General features: G+C 59.1%; 1 protein-coding gene across 2 annotated transcripts in view; it reads left to right on the plus strand.

Annotated features, from left to right (window-relative positions):
• MAD1L1 (mitotic arrest deficient 1 like 1) overlaps positions 1-23,024 on the plus strand; it is a 247,067-nt gene that overhangs the window by 123,151 nt on the left and 100,892 nt on the right. For both annotated transcript variants that reach the window (XM_070780322.1, XM_019987512.2), the window contains exon 12: positions 19,879-20,019. In XM_070780322.1, coding sequence (XP_070636423.1) covers positions 19,879-20,019 — 141 coding nt within the window. The remainder of the gene's footprint in view (positions 1-19,878; positions 20,020-23,024) is intronic.

Raw genomic sequence — 23,024 nt, forward strand, 5'->3', positions numbered from 1 at the left:
TCCCCTGAGGCCCCCTGGGCCTGGCTGCCCGAGGACCGGGTCACGCTCTCCGCCCAGGAAGGGCGCGGCGCAGCGGAGCTCGCCTGCTTCACGTTCAGGCTCAGGTTCAGTCTCTGCTCTCTTCCGAGTGCCGCCCCCTGAATGCTTTTCCCGGCCCCCAGACGAGCCCCGCGGAGGGCCATGAGCGCCAGCCAGCCCCAGCTGAGCAGGACCCTCTCGGCTCCAGAATTTAATTTCACGTGTTAAGATATTGTCCTTTCAGGCTACCTTTCCAGGCTGACGTTTCTAGTATATCCATTTAAGTAAGAAGTCCACCTCTTTTGTTATGGGAAAATGCCATTTGCAGAGTTATTAGAAAGCCAATCTTGCCGGCAGTATTATTGCATTATCCCACCGAGGGGGCAGCCGGACTGGGTCGTGGCAGGAAAAAACTCCAAAGAGAAAAGCAATTTTAGGAAATATAATGAAATCAAAACAAAATGCCTTTCATCTCTCTCCAGTTTGAAGATGTTTATTAAGATAGATTTGTGGTCGCGTGGGAGAGGGGTGCTCTGGGTGGGCGGGGGGCCTCCGTGGCCTCCCTTTGAGAGCCCCGTCCTGCAGGCCGCGGGCCGTCCGGCTCCATGTCGCTGTGCTGAGGGAGCACGGCTCCCCGCCCCACCGTGCCGACCCAGGTGCCCTGGGCTCCGCAAGCCGCAGGCTCTGCAGCAGGCGTGGCCCCCGGGGGACCGCACCCTGGGCTCGCCTGGCCTCCGGCGGCAGCCCTGGCGGGTGTGACCCGGAGCCGTGCTGGACGCTCCATGGACGCTCCCAGCCCAGCGCAGCGCCTGCCCCCAGCCTGCTCCCTGGGGAAGGGCGAGCGGCTCGGTTTGCAGGAGTGCCGGCCTGTGACCCCGTGCCGTGAGGAGGATGCACGGCTGAGCCAGGATGGCCTTAGGTGGGACTCCGGTCACACTCGGCTTTGGTCGCAGGCCCCGCCCCCATCTGTTTGTGGGACTAGGAGGGCTTGCAGTCCCTGCCGCTGCTCCTGTCTGGCCGGCAGTGCCGCACGGGCGAGGGGCTGGGAAGATGCCCTCCTGCCGCCCCCGTGCCCACCTCTGTCCCTCCCGAGAGGGCAGGGCCTCTGCCCTCGGGTGCCCCAGCAGTGGGCACACAGCGCACACGTGGGACCTGGCTGGCGCCCAGAATCTCGGCTCAGCGTTAAGTCCCTCGTGTGACAGACGAGGAGGCCACTCGACCGGAGCCCCAGGGGACGAGGGGCAGCGTTGCGGCCGGCTGTGGCCTCCTCCCACTTCTCACTGTGCGAGGGGGTCTCTCTATCGCCTCCCACACCCCCCAGGCAGCCCCCACACCACTCCGGGCTGCCATTGTGCAGGGAGTGGGACCGCCTAAGTGCGTCCAGTGAGATCTGCTGTGACTTAAAAGCCCGGGTGCTAATTGCTCCCCCAACAGTGAAGGTGAGCAGAGCAGCTCCCGGCAGATGGGGGCGGGGGAGGGTGAGCGTGGCCGGGCAGGTGTCCCGGGGCTGGAGGCCAGAGCCCCAAGGATGTCAGTGCGTGGGTGGCGTCCCTCTGACTGTGTGAGCCCTGCCCCTCCCCGCGCCCCTCGCCCGTCCTCCCCCGGGGCTCCTCCCACGGCCCCTCCTGGCTGGCTTGCAGCCTTGCTACAACCGTCACAGCCTGTGCGCCAAGCCCATGTTAAAAGCACCTGTGTGACCCATAGTGATGCCGCGTTCAATAATCAAGTGTGAGTACGTTCATTTTTAAATTAAAAAATAAAGTGACGTGAAGACTAGCACGAGTAGAATTCCCACGGTTTCCCCCTCCCTGAGTTGCACTGCGCGCCCCTGGGTCCCGGCCCCTGTGGTCACGCTGGAGGGTGCTCCGGCTGGGGGAGGTGCCTGGCCGCGGGCGTCGCTGCTTCTGCTTGGACATCTCACGCAGCGGAGCCAGAGGCGTTGGCGGTCCACACTCCTGTCCCCTGGGCCGGGCCCTCGCTGAGCTCGGCGCCCGTGGGGCACGGGGCTTGGCCTGTGCCTCCGCTCACACGGCGTGCAGGGCCAGTCAGGCAGGAACCAGAGTGCTCCGCAGCCCGGCCTCGCTCCTCGGTGCCTCTGTGCCGCCTGCGAGGCTCCGGTTCCCCGAGGACTCCCGTCCTTTGAGGGTCCTGAAGACAGTTTCCAGCACTGAGTTTTCTGCGGAGCCCCGCACACTCACTCACCGCGTCCCTGTGCCCGTCTGCCTGTTCACGGCTCTGGGAGATCCCGCGGGACGGGGGTACCCCACGGGCGGGACCTGTAGAGGTGAGCTTGCAAGTGCTGGACGGGCCCTGTTACTCCGGTCTTGCTGTTTATTCCTGGGTCTTGGTGTGGACCTTGTGTTTCTAACCTACTGTGATAAAATCTGCTGTCAGTTTATTGAGCCTCTGGCTCTTTCTTAAACGTGACCCCGAGCGTGGCACCTCTGTCTCCATTTCCTCACCGGCCAGAAGGCCGTGTTCTTCGCTCTGCCTCCCCGGCGCCCCCATCTCAGGCCCTCGGCAGGGGGCGTCTCCAGGGCAGGGCTCTGGCTGCGAGGGGGGCCGCCTGCCACGCGGCCTGGGTGCCCTCCCAGCCAGGAGGGTCTGCAGCCTGGGAGGACACGGCTGTCCTGTGTATACTTCAGATCTCCCTTGTTGTGGAGACCTGTTCTCCTTTTAATTCAATTTCGAAGAAATCCAAATCTTTGAATAACCTTCATCCTGAAAGGAAAGGAAGTTGGCTGCAGGTGAAAATTGATGGTCATGCTCAAAGACATGGTTCCCTGCCAGGCAGCCTCTCGAGGCTGCTGCTAAAAATAGCCACGTGCCTCGCCGGGGGCATTTGACTTGTCGCCAGGCCGCTCCAGGTGATTATCGCAGGCGCTGCAGGTGCCCGCAGCGCCCTCAGCCGTTCCAGCCCGGGCATGTTCGCCCTCGGCTTGTGGAGGCCTGACGGCTCCTTCCCTGCCCGCTCTGGGTCATCCGGGTTCTGCTGCCAGGCTGTGAATGTGGAGGGACCACGTAGCGCCTTCCCCCCGTGAGGCTCCCGGGGTCCTCTGTCTGGGCCTGGGCCCTCCCGTCACTGTCATCGGCTCCCGGCTCCTCGCCCCTCTGGGCTGCCCCCATCAGGCAAGGTGCCGGTCCCGGCTCTCTCTGGGCTCACCCCGACGTGGGCCTGGCCGCGCGGCTCACCGAGAGCTATAGCAGGGCAGGAGGCGGCGGTCCCGCAGGGTGTCCAGGGAGAGGGTGTGCCTGGTCCTGACGGGGCCCCGCTGCACCCGGTCCGGCCTGTGCTGGGCTCTGTGGCAGCCCTTCTGCAGCAGGCCCCGACTACTGCCGTGGAAGCCTGCTTTTCCTCACCAGACTCTTGAGGGGCTTGGAGACCCAGCAGCTGCGCCTGCAGTGGGCACTGCCCTATGCGCCTGGGCGGGGAGGCTTCGCTCCACGCTCTGTTCTGGGGAAGAGGAGCCTGGGACTGCGGCTCAGAAGACAGCTGGAACCTGAGCTCTGTCCTTCTGGTACCCTCTGCTTCTCACAGCAGGACCCCCCACCTTTAACCTTCTCTTCCTCTCCATGAGGCCGAGGTGGGGGGCCTGCCCCAGAGACTGATTATGGGAGCCAGTGCTTTGAAAGTATGTTTTACCTGTAAACCAACATTCACAAAAGCGTGGCAGTGAGTTCACCAGACGCTGACAGTGGGTTCTGCTATCGTGACATTGGGTTCCTGAGAACTACCTGGCTGCCAGTTACCCACACCACTCCAGCACCTCACTGGTGACGCAGTGCAAGGGCGGGAAGAACCTGGGGATGACGGTAGCGCAGTTCCACACGTGACCAGTGATTGAGAAACGGACAGAGACCACAGTGAACGCAGCACGTGGCCTAGACGCGACCCGCGAGGGCGGGGTGCGTGTGGGTGGGCCGGCTTCCTACCCGGGGTCTGCGCCCTGCAGGCCAGCCCCTGCCGGTTCGTCCGCAGTGCTGGAGAAGCCCGCACCTTCGGGCCTCACCCCGGGCTGGGAGACAGGCGTCTGTCCCCGCGTCGTGTTTATCTTCCTGGGAACGTCTGCCCTTGCCTGGTGCAGGGCCTGGGGCGAGCAGGCGTTTGGTGCCTGCTGAATCATCTTGTTACCTAGTTTTCATTAACTTTTACCGTCTAAGGATCATCTTTGAAAGTCGTGGAAACTCTACGAGCTAGAATTTGCAGGTTCCTTCTTTGTGGAAGAGGAGTCTTAGCTGGGGAAAGTTGAGGAGTTGCAGTGGCGGGGGGTAGGTCGTGTCCAGGCAGGTGTGTCCGGCTCCGCACAGAGCCCCCGCCCCCACCCTTAGGTCATAGCCCCCTCATGTCTGGGAGGGTGGGCCTCTGAGCATGTGGGTTCTTGCACATGTGAGTCTGTGCGTGTGTGCAGGCGTGTATGTGTGCGTGTGACTGCACGTGTGAGTCTGTGTGTTTTCATTCTGGAAAGCTGGTTGAGTGCAGTTAGGCTGCTTTTCCCACGAGACCCCCTGGAACATGAGGCCAGCCTGGCCACTGTGATGGTACTGGACAGCGGTAAGACGGACTCTGCGTTTACAGACCCGGGGTGTGCTCAGCCCAGAGGTATTAAATACCATCCATCATCAAATGAAAAACAGTCAGATGCAGGGAGCATGGTTTGGAGTCTGTATTCTTTTGGTTAATTTCGCCCATAAAGACCCAAACTGCCGCCCATGAAATGCCGTGGAGGGGAGGAAGAGCTTCCCGAGCACAGCCGCCCACAGCAGGCTTGCGGGGTTCCTCCTGCAGAGTTCCTCGTCACCGTGGTGGACGGTGTGTTCGTGGTGTGAACACAGCGTTACGCACTCTGCACAGGCTCCTGTGGCTGTGGCCGGGGTGGGCGCGTCTTTGGGTCCCTTTCCGGAGCTCTGGTGTGTGCTCTGCTGGAGGTCATTTCCAGCTTTGCACGGGGTCTGGAGAGTGGGGGGCCAGGGACTCGAGGAGGGGTTGGCAGCAGGCTGCCCGCCCAGGAGGGTGGGGTGTGGTGAGAGAAGCGCTGCAGCTCCTCTGGGGCTGGGGACCCTCTTGCCACTGTCCCTCAGCGTGGCTGAGGCTCAGTGTCCCCACCTGTGAAGGGGGTGCCTGAGGGCGAGGGCCTGGGAATCGCAGCGAGCAGCAGGCCCGGCTGGAGGGGAGCCTGCCCGCTCCCAGCCCCTCCCTGTGCTGCAGGGGGTGGGTTGGGGTGCCAGAGGATGAACGCTCACTGCTCCGCGTCCAACTCATGCTCCCCACGCTGGGAGCCTGAGGCCCGGGACAGGCCTGGGGCCACCCGGTGTCGCCAGGAACTGGCCTCCGCGAGGCGTCTGCTGGGACGGAGCCGGTCCGTGGTGGGATCCGCCGGACCCCGTCCGGCCGTGCCCCCAGCCTGCTCCTCCCATCTGCACCGGGCGTGTCTCGGGGCTTCCTTGCAGCAGACGGGGCCTGTCCCTCCCCGGTGCAGGCCAGGGGACGAGCTCTGTGTCTGGACGGCTCTGCCGGGAGCAGGGACTGTGCAGGGGTGGCCGCGTTGCCTTGTGGCCGCTGCTCCTGGCCACGCTGCTGGTGACGATGTGCACAGGCGCCGTCGGAGGCCTGGGTTCGAGTTTGGACTCTGCCAGCCGTGGGGCCGGGGCAGACGCTCCCCTTGAGAGGCACAGCTCAGCATCCGTGCCACCCCAGCCTGGCTGTCTTTGCCCCTTGTGGTGGGCACAGGGCATGCTCTTCACACGATGGAGGTGTTTGCAGGCCTCCCTTCTGCGCATCTTCCCAGTTTCCTGGAGCAGTGAGCTTCGTGCCTGCCTCCCCCACCTCCACCCCCGCCTCGCTCGAGGGAGCTCGGTGAGCTAGAGCAGCGGGGCGGAGGCCTGACCCACCCAACCCCACCCACCCAACCCGGCCCTGACCTCCCCCACCCCCCACCCCGCGGTCTGCACTGCTGCCTCGCCCTCCCGGCTCTGTGAGGGGTAGCCTGGGGTGCGTGCCCGTCTCTTCTGGGCCTGTCTTGGGTTTTGAAAGCACCGTCCCAGTGTGTCTGTGGCCCAGCCGCCTCCTTCCAACACAGGCCCCGGTGGCTTCCCAGGCATCTCGCCCCTGTGGGGCCAACCCTGAGTGCCTGTGGGGTTGGAGGCGGAGCGTGTCTGTGTGCTCCTGGTTGGTCCTACTGGCTGCTGCCAAGTGCGTCCGGTCATGGCCTTACCGGGTCTGCAGCCCACCGGCGCCGTAGGAGAACGAGGACGGGTGGCAGGGGCCTCCTCAGCATGCTGCCCAGGCTGTGGTCCCTGCCCTGTGGGCGGTGCGCAGATCGTGTCCCCTCAGACCTGTGCCCCGCGGGTGACCACCCCCGCCTCCCCGGCTGGCAGGGCCCCGTGTACCGGCCCAGGCTTCCATCGGGGCACCACCTCCAGACTCTGTGACAGGCGTGGCATGGCTATTTATGGGCCGAGTACCCAGATGTCCCTCCCCAAATGGGCCTCTCTGACCACCCTCTCCGTGCGGGGCTGCGGGGATGGGGCTCCGGGCCGTGGTGAGGGCCTTCTGAGGAGGGCTGCCAGGGCAGATCGCTGCCTGGATTTTCCGAGGATTAAAGTTAATTAAAGAGCTCTTCCTGCTTTCATTTCCTTGAATCTGCCAGCTATTTACATGCTAATGCAGGCCCTGCCAGAGGGAGGAGAGAGGCGTCAGCTCCAGGCTATTATCCTTCGAGTGAGCCAGCCCTAGTTTTTGTATTTATGTTGTGTCCCCATGGGTTGTGAGAGGTGTGCGGATTCAGACACTTTTGAAAGTCACTGACTTGGTCTTTTCTTAAAAATTATTTTCTGAACTGTCTTTTGGCTGACTCGAGCTTTCTTCATTAAGGCTACATCTTACATGCATAGTTGAATACATTGTGCATGGTAATACCTTTACATAAGCGATTTTATAAATAAAGAGAATTTTATAAATAAAAAGAATGCGGAAAGTAGGGACCAGAGTTTGTTAAGTCCAGCGCTGTCTCCGCTGGGAGCCTGACTTGGTGGTGGTGGTAGCTTTCAGCTCAGGGGTCAGCTGCTGCTGTGTCCGCTGGCTGGTGAGTCCACCGACTGGAGGGAGAGCAGGCGGACTGCAGAGAGTGGGGCGTGCGGAGAGTGAGTGTGAGGCGCGTTTACCCGCGCTGGATGGGAGGTGTGTGGGGCGGGCACCCCTTTCTCTGGGCAGTAGAGATGACCGCCAGCCACGTTGCCAGGGCCCCCTCTGACCCGGGTGCGTGCCCTCTGACCTCTGGGTGTGGTGGTCTTGCTGGCACAGAACTGGATGCCTGTGGGGAGCTTTGGTGGCGGGGGGCCGGGAGAGTGGGCCCCTGGGCCGTTGTCTCCCTCGGCCTCCCCCACCCTGGGGGCCATGTTGGTGATGGTGCTCTGCACCTTAGAAGTAATACCCTTCTGTTGGGAGGCCTGCACTCCTCTGGCAGAGAGGGTTCTATGATCCGATCTCAACGCTCCCAGCGCCGCCTCGTCCAGTTTAATCCTGCAGGTGTGACTGTCACCTGTGAGCCAGGAGCCGAGCCAGACACCTGCTGCCACTGAATCGCTCCCGCTGGTGTCTGCCGCAGCGCCCGGCACCCCGAGGTGCTGGCTGTGTGGTCGTTGGCTGTGTGGACGATTCTGTTTCCAGGAAGATGGAAAAGACATGCTTCTCCCCATTTCTTTTTTCTTTTTCTTTTTTTATTGAAGGATAATTGCTTTACAGAATTTTGTTTTCTGTCAAACCTCAATGTGAATCAGCCATAGGTGTACATGTATCCCCTCCCTTTTGAACCTCCCTCCCATCTCCCTCCCCATCCGGCCCCTCTAGGTTGACACAGCCCATGTTTGAGTTTCCTGAGCCACACAGCAAATTCCCGCTGGCTATCTATTTTAAGTACGGTGATGTAAGTTTCCATGTTACTCTCTCCATACGTCTCACCCTCTCCTCCCCTCTCCCCAGTCCATAGTCTGCTCTCTGTGTCTGTTTCTCCATTGCTGCCCGGAAAATAAGTTCTTCACCATTTTTTTAGATTCGGTATGTATGTGTTAGAATACAATATTCATCTTTATATCTCTGATGCACTTCACTCTGTATGATAGGCTCTAGGTTCATCCACCTCATCAGAACTGACTCAGATGCCTTCCTTTTTATGGCTGAGTAATATTGCATTGTGTGTATGTATCACAGCTTCTTTATCCATTCATCTGTCGATGGACATCTAGGTTGCTTCCACATTCTAGCTATTGTAAACAGTGCTGCAGTGAACATCGGGGCACGTGTGTCTTTCTATTTTGGTTTTCTCAGGGTATATGCCTAGGAGTGGGATTGCTGGGTCATACGGTGGTTTTATTCCTAGTTTTTTAAGGAACCTCCATACCATCTTCCATAGTGGCTGAATCAGTTTGCATTCCCACCAACAGTGCAAGCGGATTCCCTTTCCTCCACACCCTCTTCAGCATTTATTGTTTGTAGACTTTTCGATGAGGGCCTTTCTGACCGGTGTGAGGTGATATGTCGTAATTTTTATTTGCATTTCTCTAATAATGAGCGATGTTGAGCATCTTTTCATGTGTCTGTTAGCCATCTGTATGTCTTCTTTGGAGAAATGCCTGTTTAGGTCTTTTTCCTACTTCTTGGTTGGGTTTGTTTTCCTGGCATTGAGTCGTATGAGCTGCTTGTATATTTTGGAAATTAATCCTTTGTCAGTTGTTTCTTTTGCTGTTATTTTCTCCCATTCTGAGGGCTGTCTTTTCACCTTGCTTATCGTTTCCTTTGCTGTGCAGAAGCTTTTAAGTTTAACCAGCTCCCACTTGTTTCGTTTTGCTTTTGTTTCCATTACTCTAGGAGTTGGGTCGTAGAGGATCTTGCTTTGATTTATGTCATCGAGTGTTCTGCCTATGTTTTCCTCTAAGAGTTTTATAGTTTCTGGTCTTTCTTTTAGGTCTTTAATCCATGTTGAGTTTATCTTTGTATATGGTGATACAAAATCAGTACACAGAAATCTCTTCCATTTCTATATACTAACAATGAAAAATCAGAAAGAGAAATTAAGGAATCAATCCCATTCACCGTTGCAACAAAAAGCATAAATAGGAATAAACTTGCCTAAGGAGACAAAAGAACTGTACACAGAAAATTATAAGACACTAATGAAAGAAATCAAAGATGACATAAACAGATGGAGAGATAATGCATGTTCCTGGGTAGGAAGAATCAGTATTGTGAAAATGACTATACTACCAAACACAATCTACAGATTCAGTGTTATCCCTATCAAATTACCAATGCCTTTTGTCACAGAACTAGAACAAAAAATTTCACAAGTCATATGGAAACACAAAAGACCCCGAATAGCCAAAGCAGTCTTGAGAAAGAAAAATGGAGCTGGAGGAATCAAGCTTCCTGACTTTGGATTATACTACAAAGCTACAGTCATCAAGACAGTATGGTACTGGCTCAAAAACAGAAATATAGACCAATGGAACAAGGTAGAAAGCCCAGAGATAAACCCGTGCACGTACGGGCACCTTCTTTTTGACAAAGGAGGCAAGAACATACAATGGGGCAAAGACAGCCTCTTCCACACACGGTGCTGGGAAGACTGGACGGCTGCCTGTGAGAGGGTGAAATCAGAGCGCTTCCTAACACCATACACAATGATAAACTCAGACCCTGGATGTCGTGTAGAGATGAGAAGGGTGGAGGCCCAGCCTTGGGGCTTGCGGAGCAGCTTGTGATGTGCACTGCCGGCTCAGTTTCAGGTCAGCTGCCGGATCGGCCAGAGGGTGGGACAAGCCCGCTGCCCCTACCCAGCCACAGCACCGGGCAGGCAGCGGCCAGGCAGACCTGACGTCTTCTGTGATAACTGGGAACCCAGGAACTGCAGTTAAAGTGACAGATGAGCCTGTGGTAGGGAGGAGGGAATACAGGGAGACATCAGCCAGCAGGGAGATGGAGATGCAGCGGCAGAAACGGGCCCGTGTGCGATAGGGAAGCCCTGGAAGAGAGAGTTCAGGGCCCCCGGGGAGAGCGTGAGCCTCCTGCCCAGGGTCCTGGCAGAGGGGGCGGAGCAGGCCAGCTGCAGGGAGGTGTCGGTGCTGGTGCAGTGTTCCACTTGTGATGGGTCTCTTCGGCTTTTTACTTCTTCTGCAGTCAGTTTTGGAGGCGTGTGTCTGCTGGGAGTCTGTTCATCTCACGCAGGCTGTGTACCTTCTGGAGTCCGGTTGCTGATGGAATCCCTTCGATCCTTGTTCCTCCTGTAGGGTCTGTGGTGCTGCCTCACCTCACATTCCTCGCTGTCGTAACTGGAATCTTGTCTCTTTTTCTGGGTCAGTCGATCCAGCTACAGCTAAAGCTTTATCAATTTTATTGATCTTCTCAAAGATCCAGCATTTGGCTCAGCTGATTTTCTCTCTTATTTCCCACCTCCCATTTAACTTATTTCTCCTCTTGTCTTTATTAATTCCTTTGTCTGCTTGCTTTGGGTTAACCAAGCAAACTGCAAAAGCAGTTGGGTGGGAGAAAGATCACCTTTTCCATAAATTGTGCTGCAGCACTTAGACATTCATAAAGCAAAAAAGTGAACCTTTTGTACAAAAATTAACTCCAGGTTAATCACAGACTTAAATGTAGAACGTAGGCAAAGAGTTCTTAGACTTGGCACCAAAATGCAGTCTGTGGAAGGGAGATTTAGTAAGTTAGACTACAAACTTCGCCTCTGTGGAAAACCCTGTTAAGAGATAGAAAGACAGACTGAGAGGATATCTGCAAACCGCGCGCTTGAGAGAGACGCGCGCTCAGTGCCGGACGGTGTATAAACAAACACCCGTTAGAAAGCCGGCGGAGGACTCCCCGGGCCAGCGGCCAAGACCGCGCTCTCAGTGCAGGGGCCCAGGTTCGAACCTGGTCCAGGAACCAGGATCCCAGACGAAAGCAAGGGAAAGGGAGCATCGCTCAGTCATATCCTGACTCCTTGTGACCCCGCGGACTGTAGCCCACCAGGCTCCTCCGTCCGTGGGATTCTCCAGGCAAGAGTATTGCCATTCCCTTCTCCAGGGGATCTCCCTGACCCAGGATCAAACCCGGTCTCCTGAACTGCAGGCGGGTTCTTTACCGTCTGAGCCACCGGGACCCCACGTGCTGTCCTGTATGTGTCCTGTGTGACAGCTGAGACCCGGCGCAGCCCCTTCAGGAGTCGGGCAGCCTGACCCTGCCGGGGCGTCCACGAGCCTGGACTTGAGCCCTCCATGAGGCTGCCTCGCGTCAAAACCTGGGATGGAGGCAGCTCGCAGCTTCTGCTCGGCCTGCAGAGCACTTAGGGTGGGGCTCCCTGTCAGGCGCTTGGTCTCCATGTTGAGAAGTTCTCGTTTTAAATCACCGTGAGCCGTTTGGGTCGTTCCATGAGCGCAGTGAGCGCTGGAGCGGCAGGGTCACTGCCCAGAGCAGCCGGTCCTGAGCTCGGGGCTGTGCTGGGCAGTGATGCCCTCAGGACGCCATCCCGCCTCGGCCCCACTGCTGGGCTCAGCCTCCCGCTTCCTGCAGCCCTGGGCTCCGAGCTCCGCCCTGTCGCTAGTGACCCGGGCAGGTTCTTATCCTCAGTCAGCTGGGGCCCTCTTCTGGGAGGGGGCCTGGCACCTGTGGGTGTTCTGGACGCAGGCCGTGTCTCGCACCCAGCTCTCCCTTGAGCAGGAGTCACCAAGTGTCACTGCACTGCAGGCCGCGCGGGGGCCAGTGGAGAGGGATGCGGGGTGAGGCGAGGTGAGAGCCCCAGCCGCCTGTGTCCCCGCCCCCAAGGCTCGGGGCATCGTGCAGGGTTGGGCGGCCGTGCCCCGGGCCCTCTGACCCGCCCCCAAGGCTCCGGGCATCGTGCAGGGGTGGGCGGCTGCGCCCCGGGCCCTGTGGCCCGGCCTCCATTCCACGGGGAAGGAAGCGGCGGGTGGAGCAGGTGGGCCGTCCCCCTGTGGCCGAGCTGGCCTGGCCCACGAGGTGGCCTGTGCCTGCCTCACCTGGCCTCACTCTCCAGCCTGTCAGTTCCACCTAAGCTGAGGCGGGTGGCCTCTGCGTGGTGTGCAGTGCTGTGCGGGCTTGGGGGGGCCACAGCCCCCTCCCTGGCTGGGGCCCGGCGGGGCGGTGCTGGCGGCCCTGGCCCCGTCCTCCCATGAGGGGTCCCTGCGCTGAGGCCCTGCTCTGGGAAGCTGCAAGCCGGTCAGGGTGGGTGCCGGGGAGGCGTGATCTGGCTGACATAATGCATGGACTTGGCCAGAGAGCAGTGTGAAATCTGGGTCGGGGGCTCCGGGAGGTCGCCCTCTCCCGCCTCCAGTAGGTGCTGTGGAGCTTTTCATCAGGAGGTTGAAGCTGCAGGAACACGGCCGCTGGTGAGAAGTACGGAGACTCACAGATGAACCAAGGCTCGTCCCTTCCCCTGCGACCCACCGGCTCCTGTGGGCTTGGGCGGGGGGGCCCCGGACAGTGACTCTGACCTCAGGTGGCTGTGCCCGGCGGCGCCGTGAAACCGGGACCACAGTCCTTCCCGGAGGGGGGCCTGTGAGTGGACTTGGAGCTGCCGCCAGGCTGCACGCACGCTGAACCTGGGGGTCAGAGCTGCCTTTCTAGTCTGGCAGCCCTCGCCTCCAGGGGCCTGCTCTGCATCTGATGAACTGTGAGCGATAAGACTGTCGTGGAATGAGGCTGATGGACACAGCAGTGAAGAAGGAGAGGCACCTTGGGGGCGGGCTGGAGAGCCAGGGAGGAACACACTCCGGCCCTGGATGGCAGAGGCCCGGGAAGCTGCTGAGCGCCAAGGTCAGGGTCTGCCTGCTCCAGCTGCCCTGGAGCCCAGCTGTGAGGTCATGGACATCAGAGCTCATTCCAGCGAACCAGCCCATTAGGGAAGGTTAAAAACGCGTGTCCTCCATTTGCTGTGACCAGGGCGATGTCTTACTTGTTTAGGAACCATTTCCATCAAGCACAGATGAATAGTTTTTGCCACTTTTAAAGGGGTTCCGCTGCCTCTTGTGAAGCCCGGCTCCTCCAGCCTGTCCTGGAGAAGCGTGTTGGGCAGCGCGTGTACTGCGTGAGCCTTGGCGGTAGGGAGAGGCCGGCGAGACACGCACGAGGGGATGCTTCATTCGGGACTCACTGCTTCATTTATTCAGGCTACTCCAGGGAGTGAGTAGGACTGCCTTCTGTTAAAATTACCCTCTGATCCACTCGTCATCCACTAGACAGCCTTTTCACCCAGGTAACTGGAGTTGCTGAGTTTCAACTTCTCTGAAAATATGGCCATGAGAGCCTTTTTTCCCTCCAGCCTGGGTTGAGCCGCGTCTCTGGGGGCGTCTCCTGTGCGGGTCCTGAGGTGTGACCCCTGCTGCAGGGGCGGGGCGGGGGGTGCCCACGGCCATCTCCCTGCCTGCTGTTCCGGGCCCTCCCTCTTGGCCACGGCGGCCTGGAGGGTCGGGACTGGATCCTTGGCTCCCCAGGGAATGCCAGGGCTAGCACCGTCCAGATGACCTCAGGCCCCGGGAGTTGGATTTTCTCGGGAGGAAGACCTGGGGACCTCAGGCAAGAAGTGCCAGCCCTTTCCCAGAGCCCGGTGGGTGTGGGCCGGCCCTGGCTCAGTTCAGGGAGGTGGCGGTCGGCTTCTGCTCCGTGCTTCCTCCCGGCCCCGCTCTCATCATGATAATCACGGCTCCCACAGCACCTCGTCTGGTCTCCGGTGTCTTCCTCCCTACTCCAGACATGCAGGCCTTCCCCTCCCGGCCCTCCTTCACTGAGCGGCGTGACTCCCGGGAGCCTGGCTGGAAGTCCGCGTCCCCTGCGGCCTGCCCTCTGCCGTGCCGCGCCTTCGGCCGTGGGACACCTTGGCCTCCGTGCGAGTTCTTCCTGCTCAGCAGGCATGGGTGGGGAGTTGGTCGTGGGCTGGGGTTTTTTTCCGAGAAGCTGTGTGTGAGTGTGACTGTACAGCCAGAACCTTGCTTCTGAAATTTCACAGGATCTTGTATTTTTAATACTTCTATCAGCTTTCTATCAGCGCGTGCTGCTCGGGGAGCATGGCCTCCGCGGGTCTGGAACTTTGTATAAGTGTGCTGTGCAGCGGGTGCCCGCTTGTGCTGCTTTCTGCTGCTCAGGTTCGTTTCTGTGTCATGAATGTGCCACCCTAGAGCTTTTCCTCCTCCTGTTGACGGGTGCTCGGGTTGCTTTCTCGGCGATGGTGACTGATGCCGCCGTGACGTCTTTTCACTTGTCTCGCAGTCACACACACGCACAAGTTCTGTCTGCACGTCTCTGGGAGGCTCCATCACGTGCTCACCTGTGCAGTTGGGGTCACACAGCTGGCCGGGGGGCTGTGACGGCTGCAGCCTGCGGCAGGGCACCGGCATTCCGGTGGCTTCGGTCTTGCTCACACTTCGCGTCGTCCACGCTGCCTCACACCCTGCCGTTCCCGGAGGGCCAGCGCCTCCCGTGTTTGCAGCCTGTTGTGCCTCCCAGGGCAGGCTGAGCGGGGACGCCCCTCCTGTGCTGATGGGCCGTTTGGAGATCCACTTTGTTGAAGCCCCCTCCAGATTCACTGCCCTCCGTTTTTTCTCTTTCTGGCCTTTTTCTTCCTGATTTGTAAGAATTCTTTGTATATTCTGCATCCTAGCCTTTTATCAAGTATTTGTTTGCAAATGTCTTCTCCTAGGCTTTCCCTCTAACTTAGCAGAGCTCTTAATCTTGGCAAGGTGTACTCTCGCTAATGTGAAGGTTCCTTGACAGTTACCGCTTTTTGTGGATTCTCTGTTTAAGGAAGCTCTGCTGCCCCGAGACACTGAGGCGTCTTTCCATACTATTTTCTTTAACGCTTTGCTTTTTCACACATTACTTCACAACACAAGGCTTCACCGTATTTGGCAAGCTTGGTTTTCTGCCCACAGGAATATTCAGTTGACTCGACAGCATTTATTGAGAAGATTGGCCTTTCGGGCTCCTTATGTGAATCTAATCGCCCCTCTGTGCAGGGCTGTCCCTGCCCGTCTCTCGCGCAGGAACCACGCTGCTGTAATCCCTGGGACTGCGGTCTGGTAGGGAGCCCGCCCTCCTCGCCAGCCAACTGCCCGGGCCGACTACCACCCTCCCCATCTCCACGTCGAGCTTAGATCTCGGCCTGTCAGCCTCCACCGATAAACCTGCCGAGGTTTTACTGGGGGTACAGCGATTAAGTAACATCTTTATAGCGTTAAATCTTCTGATCCATGAACCTGTTTATTTGTCTCCACGTTTTTAGGTCATTAATTTCTCTCAGTAGTGTTTGCAGAGTTTTCTGGGTAGACATCTCATCTCGTAGGTTTTTTGTTTTTTTTTAACGAAGATGTTATAAATGGCATCTTTTCCAGGATTCCCTCTTGGAACCCCTTTTGCCGGCATGTAGAAATGTAACTGAACATTGGGTGTTGACTTTGATCCGGCAGCGTGACTGAGCTCCCTCGTTTTAATCATTTATAGTAAATTTTCTTGGGCTTTCCACCTTCACGATGTGTCAGTGACTGTTAGTAGCTTTTCGTTTCCTCCTGATTTTCACGCCTCACTCCGCTGCTCAGGATGCCCGGTGCTGGTTGGAGCGGGAACGTCAGTAACTCTGCTTCTGTTTCAGTGCCTTCCCCGCCCGCCCCCATCATAGCCGCAGACTTAGTGTGGGAATGTGTCAGCCCACAGAGGGTCCCCTTTCCTCCTCGTCTCTGAGGGGGCTTCTCCATCCTAATGTTTTAATCCTGAATAGCTGCTGAATTTTAATCAGATGCTTTTACTGCATATATTGAGCCGATCATGGTTTTTTTCTTTATTCTGTTAATTTGGAGAATTTAATTAATTGGTTTTCAAATGTTAAAGCAAAACTGCATTCCAGGAATTAAACAAACTTGTCTGTGGACTGTCCTTTGCAAGTAATGCTTTATTTGTTTTGCTAATAAGCAGTTCAGGGATTTTGCTTCTGTGTTTAGGAGAGATCTTGACAGTTTTTATTTCTTACAAAGTTTCCTTAGCAGGTTTTGGTGTCATGGTTTTTCTGGCTTTATAAAATGCGTTAGAAGGTTCTTTCCCTTCTTTGTAAGAGTTTGTGTGAGATTGGTGGTATTTCTTTCTTTAAAGTTTAGTGGAGTTCACCAAGAAAGGCATCCAGACCTGGAGTTTTTGTTGGGAAAATTCTGTACTGGGGCTTTGATTTCTTTTAATAGCTTTGGAAGTATTCAGATTTTCTTTTTATTCTTGATTCAGTGGTGATAAGCCTTTAGGGAAAAAAAAAAGGATTGTCTATTTTATCTAAAATTTAAAATTTGTGTGAAGTTCAGTGTATCTTGTTAGATTTTAAAATATTTCTGTGGTCTGTAGTTATGTCTTCCTTTTCTGCCTCATTATTTGGTTATTTAATCTCTCTCTTGGAGTATCTCATCAAGGCTCATCACTTTTATTAATCATTTGGATGAACCAGCTTTTGGTATTATTGACTCGGTGCTCTGTGTATTCTATTTCATTAGTTTCTATTTTTATATTTACTGTCACTTTGTTTTTCTTGTTCAGACTTTCTCAGTCATATGTGTAGTTGATTGGTTTTATCTTTCTCTTCTAATACATTCATTTAAGGATGTAAATTTAGATGCAGAGTTCAGCATTGATATATTGTATTTTTCCTATTTAGTTCAAAATACTTAGCAGTTTCCACTGTGGCTGCGTTTATATGCATCTGTTACCACCAGCATCTCCACGCGTCCGAGGGGCCCTTCTCCTTCTTCCGGAAGGCGGTCCTTTAGCGTTTCCCCTCGGTGCGGCTGTGTGCTGAGGAATTGTCTGAGTTTTTCTTGGTTTGGAAATGTTTTTATTAAACTTACTTTTGGAGGACCTTCTTGCTGGGTGCAGACTCGGTGGGCAGCGCCCTGTGGCCGTCCCTCGCTGTTGACGCTCATCGCCTCTGTTCAGAAGCGCACTGTCCTCGGACGCTGTCGGCTGGCCTCACCTCCTTTGCCGTCTGAGCCGTGTGCCCTGGCGTCCTCCACGGCCGGTCTGGGGCTGCAAGGCTGGCCTCTGAGCAGCCTACGTGGAGTTGCCTCAACCTCGTCCCCGGGTCTCCATGGGTGTGGACCCCGATGGACGCAGGAGTCGCAGCCGCAGAGCATTGCACACACGGTGCGGTCCACAGGATGTGTGCAGACCCTCTGCCTGTTCGCCCAGGGCCTTCTCCCTCTGTCCCGCCCAGCCAGGCCTGCTCACCCCCCAGCAAGTTGTCTGGTCTTTGAGACCCGAGGTAACATGAGGCCATGTTACCCGAACCACCGCGTCTATTAGGAGTGTGGGGCCATCAGGACCAGCTGTTCCCTCTCAGCCTGGAGCTCCGAGGCTGAGGGCGGAACAGGGTCGCGGCCCCTGCCTTTGCGGCTGGACGTGGCCTCCGCTCTCCCAGCCCCTGTGGGTGCAGCAGGCCTGGCCTGGGGTGTGGGGGCCTCGTCCATCCCTGCCCCTCCCCCGCACCCTCAGCTCGTCTCTCCCACAAGATTGGGGCGCACTGATCACGTGACCAGCAGGGTGGCGAGGACACCCAGGATTGTGGGTCTCCAGAGAGAGGCGCCCCGCAGGGGCCAGTCTCTTCTGCACCCGGAGGGTCCGCCTGGCCCCTGTGCTGACCTGTGTGTTCAGGAGTGAATGGCCGCACTTGTTCAAGTGGAAACCAGAGCGCTTTACCGCACGTGGACTCAGTCGTTAAAAAGTCATTATCGGATCAAGCCAGCACAGTTCTCCTGACTTCGTGACTAATGACAAAACAGTTTCTGTAAAAGGTACAAACAGCAAACTTTCAATTTTGAGTCTTCTTCTTTGATAGCCTGGAGACGTAACAGAAGAGAACTGTGGCGAGAGGCGGCGTTGTGGAGATTTACTGGTCAATAAAGGCGACGATTACCGCTTGTTTATGAAAGGAAAGCCCTCCCGGCCCTGGCCCCCACGTGCCCCACCGCTCTGTGATGATGACTCTGTAACCAGCTCGGAACCATAAAAGTCGATGGGAAGATATAGGATTTCAATAAAATTATGACACTCGATAAACCGTCCTGTTGGAAACAAATTTTCCACGGGTGTGTGACCGGTTCCAGTTGGATTTGTAACTTTAATTTCTCACTTATTGAATTTTTTGTCATCACCTAATGATGAAGTCTGTGCCGGGGTGATGGCCCAGCTGGAGGCTCCCAAGACCGCTGAGCTCAGCGGGCGAGGACCCGTGGGCCCCGAGGAAGGCAGCGTGGAGGTGAGCGCCCACCGTCTCCAGTCTCACCTGAGGAGCGGCCCAGGCTGGCCGGGGGGCTGCGCGGCGCTCAGGGTGCAGGAGCATCGGGGCGCGTCTGTCCTGGGCAGGCGGGTCTCCACTCACGGAAGCACCAGTTAAGACGACGTGGGCAGAGCGCCTGTGGCCTTGCCCCCCAGTCTGTTCCAGGTCTGAGAACGTGCCTCGGGGCCGGGGCCAGTGTGGGCTGGCCCTGCAGCTCGCCTGGTCGCTGCCCTGGAGGGCATGGGGGCTGCAGGGGCACCAGCAGAGTGTGGAGCGAGGTTGCCTGACCCTCCCCAGCGGCTGCACCCGGCATGGCCTCAGGGACGCCGCACCCGTGAACACGGGTCTGTCTGCCCGTGTGGACGGGATCGCTGCTGTCTTTGTGAGCCTCACGGGCCCCAGGGCCGCGGCTGGGCGCTTGGTCCAGGACAGTGTTGGTCATCCCGGGCAGCCTGTGAGAGCCGCTGATGAGGACAGAGGCTTGGGGCCGAGGAGCAGAGCTGGGACTTGGACGTGGTCTCACGGGCACATCCTCCCAGGTTCTGCTGGCTCAGGCGGAGGCCGCCCGGCTGTGCGTCCTGCTCCCCAGCGCGGCCGGCACACTGCGGCTTCACCCGCCAGAAACACCGGCTCTCGGGCCCCACCCAGACCTGCTGGAGCTCTAGGGACCTTTCACAGCAGGCGGGAGCATTGTGCAGTGGTGTCCCGTGAGCCTGCTGCGTGCAGGGAGCTGATTCTCTTTACTTATGTCGCCCACGTGGGCCTCGTTGGCGACGGCTGGGGGCATGGGGCGGGAGGAGGCTAGGTGCCTGTGCCCAGCTCCTGCTCAGGAAGAGGTCCCCCCTCCACACTCGCCCCAGCGTCAGGCCCTCCGTGGGACGGAGACCTCCTTTCCTGGAGCCAGAGCGGCTCCACTCGTGGACGCGGGGTGCCCCGCGGTCTCCAGGACTCCCTGGGACCCCGGTCACCAGCGTCTCAGGAAGGCCCTCCTGTCCGGCTTGGGCGCAGTGCCCGTCTGCCCCAGGCCCTGGCCTCCTGGCTCGGGCTGTCGGCCTTCCTGTCACTGAGCGGTGACGTGACTCCTGTTGGCTTTTAGGGGTGGTCTCGGGGCCATGTGATCAGCGTGTCCCACGAGACCTGAGCTGCGTCTTTACCAGGCTCCGTCTTTTGTCCCAGACACAGGGAGGGCTGCCAGGCGTGGCTGGGGCACGTTGATACCTTGAACTGTGGCCTCTCGCGTCCCCCAAGCTCCGGGGGAAGGGGCGCCCTCTACCCCTCTCCTGTGAGTCTCTGAGCGTTACAGACCCGACGGTGCCGCCCGAGGCTGGGTGGTCGGCGTGTGCCCCACCTGAGGATGGCAGGTGGACCCGCTGCCGCAGGCTGAGCTCCGCCGGGGTTCAGAGTGGCCAGGGCCCGGCCCGGCCTCGGTCCTCTGCCGGGCTCGGTTCAGCTCGCAGTCTTTGAGGAGCCTGGCAGCCTGCTCCCGGACTTGACCCTGTGACCCCTGCGCTGCTCTGTCTCGCCCCCGGCCTGACCTCCACCCTCTTGCCCACAGGAGCGCGACGGCATGCGGGCCATCCTGGGCTCGTACGACAGCGAGCTGACCCCGGCTGAGCACTCGCCCCAGCTGACCCGCCGCATGCGCGAGGCCGAGGACATGATGCAGAAGGTGCAGGCGCACAGCTCGGAGGTGGAGGTGAGTGCTGGGGGCGGGGGGCCGTGCCCCAGACGCTGACCAAGAGCCACGCACGGGGGGCCGCACCCGAGTCCCTGGCCGTGACCCTGAGACACTGACCAAGAGCCACAGTGGGGGGGCCGCACCCACAACGCTGACCAAGAGCCACACACGGGGGGCTGCACCCGAGTCCCTGGCTGTGCCCCCACAATGCTGACCAAGAGCCACGCACGGGGGGGCCGCACCCGAGTCCCCGGCTCTCTGTACTCTGAGCCCCGCTGTGCCCCACGCACACTCGGTCAGGTCGCCGCGGAGCTGGCAGCGCTGCACCTCATGGCCGTCTGTCCGGCTCCCCGTGTCGGTGCTGGGGCTGTCCCTGCCCTCAGAGCACGTTGGCAGCGTGGTCACCGCCTCACCTTGTCCTCACAGCCCCAGGCCGGGGGACACCCCGCCACCTCTCAGCCCCTTCCCCCGTGAGCCCCGACTCCCCCGGGGCCCCTGAGGCTGCCGGCTTTGGGCAGAGAAGGCCCTGCCCCCGCCCTTCCTGTGGTCAGCAGGGCCACAGGCGGCCCCTCCACCTCCCCCTCCGGCTTGGCCCTCCGGGAGCTCAGGGGGTGGCGGGTGTCACAGCGCACCCGTGTCAGCACCTGATTCCCTGTCATTGTCACCGCGGGAGCCCATGCAGCCAGTCCAGGTGTGGGCTGGCGGCCCCGGGCAGACGAGGGGCAGGGGACTGCCTTCCCGGCCACGGCAGCACCCAACCCTGTCCACGTCAGGCTCCCAGCCCAGCCCTGTGCTCTCCGGATGCAGATGTGGACGGCCTCCTGCCCTCTGCCCAGGTCACGCTGACCCCAGGGCTGCGTGAGGACGGACGTCCCCACCTATGAGGCTTGGCGCTCCCGGGACCCGCCATGTGTTCTGGACACGGGCTCTGCCGGTCCCCACCAGTCCCCGGCCGCCCAGCAAGGCTGTCGGTGGGGGCGGGCTCACCTTCCGTGTGTCCTGCGCTGTAGACCCTGCAGGGCACAGAGCCCCGGAGTCCCCACAAGAGCGCCGCCTGGGCTTGAGCTGCTGTCCCTGGAGAGGATCAGGCTCAGAGGGGCTGCTGCGTGGCGTCCCGGGCAGGTGGAGGGAGGCTGCCTCCGTGGTGGGAGTCAGGACTGGGCCCGCCCTGCCGAGAGCCGTTTGCCCCCGGCGCCACCAGGGGGCAGCAGACGGAGCCGGCGCCCTGCTCCGGGTTGGCAGGACGGGGGCGGGACAGGGGCTGTGCCTAGGGGCCTGGGCAGGGCCTGGACGGCGGTGGGTGGGGGGGGGTGGGGGGGGTGGGGGGGGTGGGGGGGGTGGGGGGGGGCGGGGACCGGACGGGCTTCTGCTGAACCTGGGCGCTCCTCCTGCTCAGCTCTTCCTCCGTATCTCAGAGGCTTCTCCTCCCTGCTCTCCCCCCACTGCCCTGGCCGTCCGCTGATCTCTGCCGGCACCACCTCTATGGGCCCCGGAGCCCGCCCGGTAGGAGCCCCTGGGCGCCAGGCCCCCGGCAGGACAGGCCGGAGCCGTCCCCTGTGTGTCCGCACCCGCGGCCCCTCGGAAGGGGGCGGCCCCACGGTGTCTGACTGACCCCCGACCCCCCCCCCCCCCCACCCCACCCCAGCCCAGCGGCCCCACACGGCCCGGGACTGCAGGCTGGGCTGGGATCCTCCTTGCCGCTGTCCTGTTCTTGTTTTAGTAACAGTAACATCTCATGTCTCTGAAGCTCGAAAGCTGGCCACACTTGGAGACTGTTAGAAGCTGCTTCAAGCTGTTGCCAGACGTTTATTAGTTGGCATCACATGCAGACAGACGGTAGAGAGTGACTTAACTTTACAGAGCCTGTTGGTTAGTGGCTGTTCGCAGCCTCCGGGCAAGCCCTCCATCACTCAGCACTGAGCTGTGCGCACTGTTGGGGTGCTAGTGGGGAGGAGCCCCGTCCTGCCCGCTGTGGGCACTGTTGGGGAAGGAGCCCTGCCCTGCCTGCTGTGCACGCTGTTGGGGCTTCATGGGGAAGGAGCCCCGTCCTGCCCACTGTCTCAGGAACTGCAGGGAGCAGCGGTGCCTGCAGAGAGCACAGTCCCACAGCGCACCGGGCCTCATGGTGTGCACGGAGCGAGAGCTGGTCTGGGGCTGGGGGTGCCTGGGGTCTGGCAGGCCTGCTGGCAGGTGGGGCTCCCTTTCCCTGCCCTCCCCTCCTCGCTCTTCTCTTCCGGCGTCTCCCCTCTCCTCCTTTGCTTCTTTCTGTTCCGTCTTGGCTCCGTCTCCTTCTGCCTTCGCCCCTCCCTGTCCTCTCTCACCTTCCTCTGCCCTCTGCTTCTCCTTGGCCTTTCTCTGGCCCGCTGCTAACCCCCAAGCTCCTCTTTCTTCTCAGCAGGCTGTGTCCATGAAAGACCCACAGGAAGGCCTGTGGGCTGTGTGACCATGTGGTCTTGATGCTCAGCTCGGGGGCCCTCGGTAGATGGTGGGTGAGGCTCTGTGTTAATGAAACTTTATTGACAGAGCCAGGAGGGGGCTGGATTGGACGCTGGCTGCAGTTGTCGGCCATCTGTCTTAGTGCCTCTGTTCTGGGACCCCGAGGACCCTGCTGCCGACGTGAGAGCCGCCACGCCTGCTCCACGGGGCCCGGCCAGGCACCCACCCACAGGTGCCGGGGACAGGGCACTTCCCTGGCTTTTACTCACTGGGGAGGAGTGGGAAGCATGGATGTGAGCACAGGAAATTTGAAAACACATCCACTTCGTACAGAGCCATCCCACTTCACCCATTTAGCTTAATCAGCCAGTTCTAATGGGAAACGTGTTTTGATTCTGGCAAAAACATCTCAGTGCAACGCGCGGAAGTGTTGAGATTGGGAGGATCCCAGCAGCCCATGTCTGCTGCTGTCTTGCACGGCTTCTGTTTATTCTGTTTAATAAAGTGGCTGCAGAAGTTGGTGGCATATGTCGTGAGTCCTCTTCTGTCAACAGAGCTATAAACATGCAGCTCACGCCACCTTGATT

Source organism: Bos indicus, chromosome 25, assembly GCF_029378745.1.
Source record: "Bos indicus isolate NIAB-ARS_2022 breed Sahiwal x Tharparkar chromosome 25, NIAB-ARS_B.indTharparkar_mat_pri_1.0, whole genome shotgun sequence".
Taxonomy (NCBI): Eukaryota; Metazoa; Chordata; class Mammalia; order Artiodactyla; family Bovidae; genus Bos; species Bos indicus.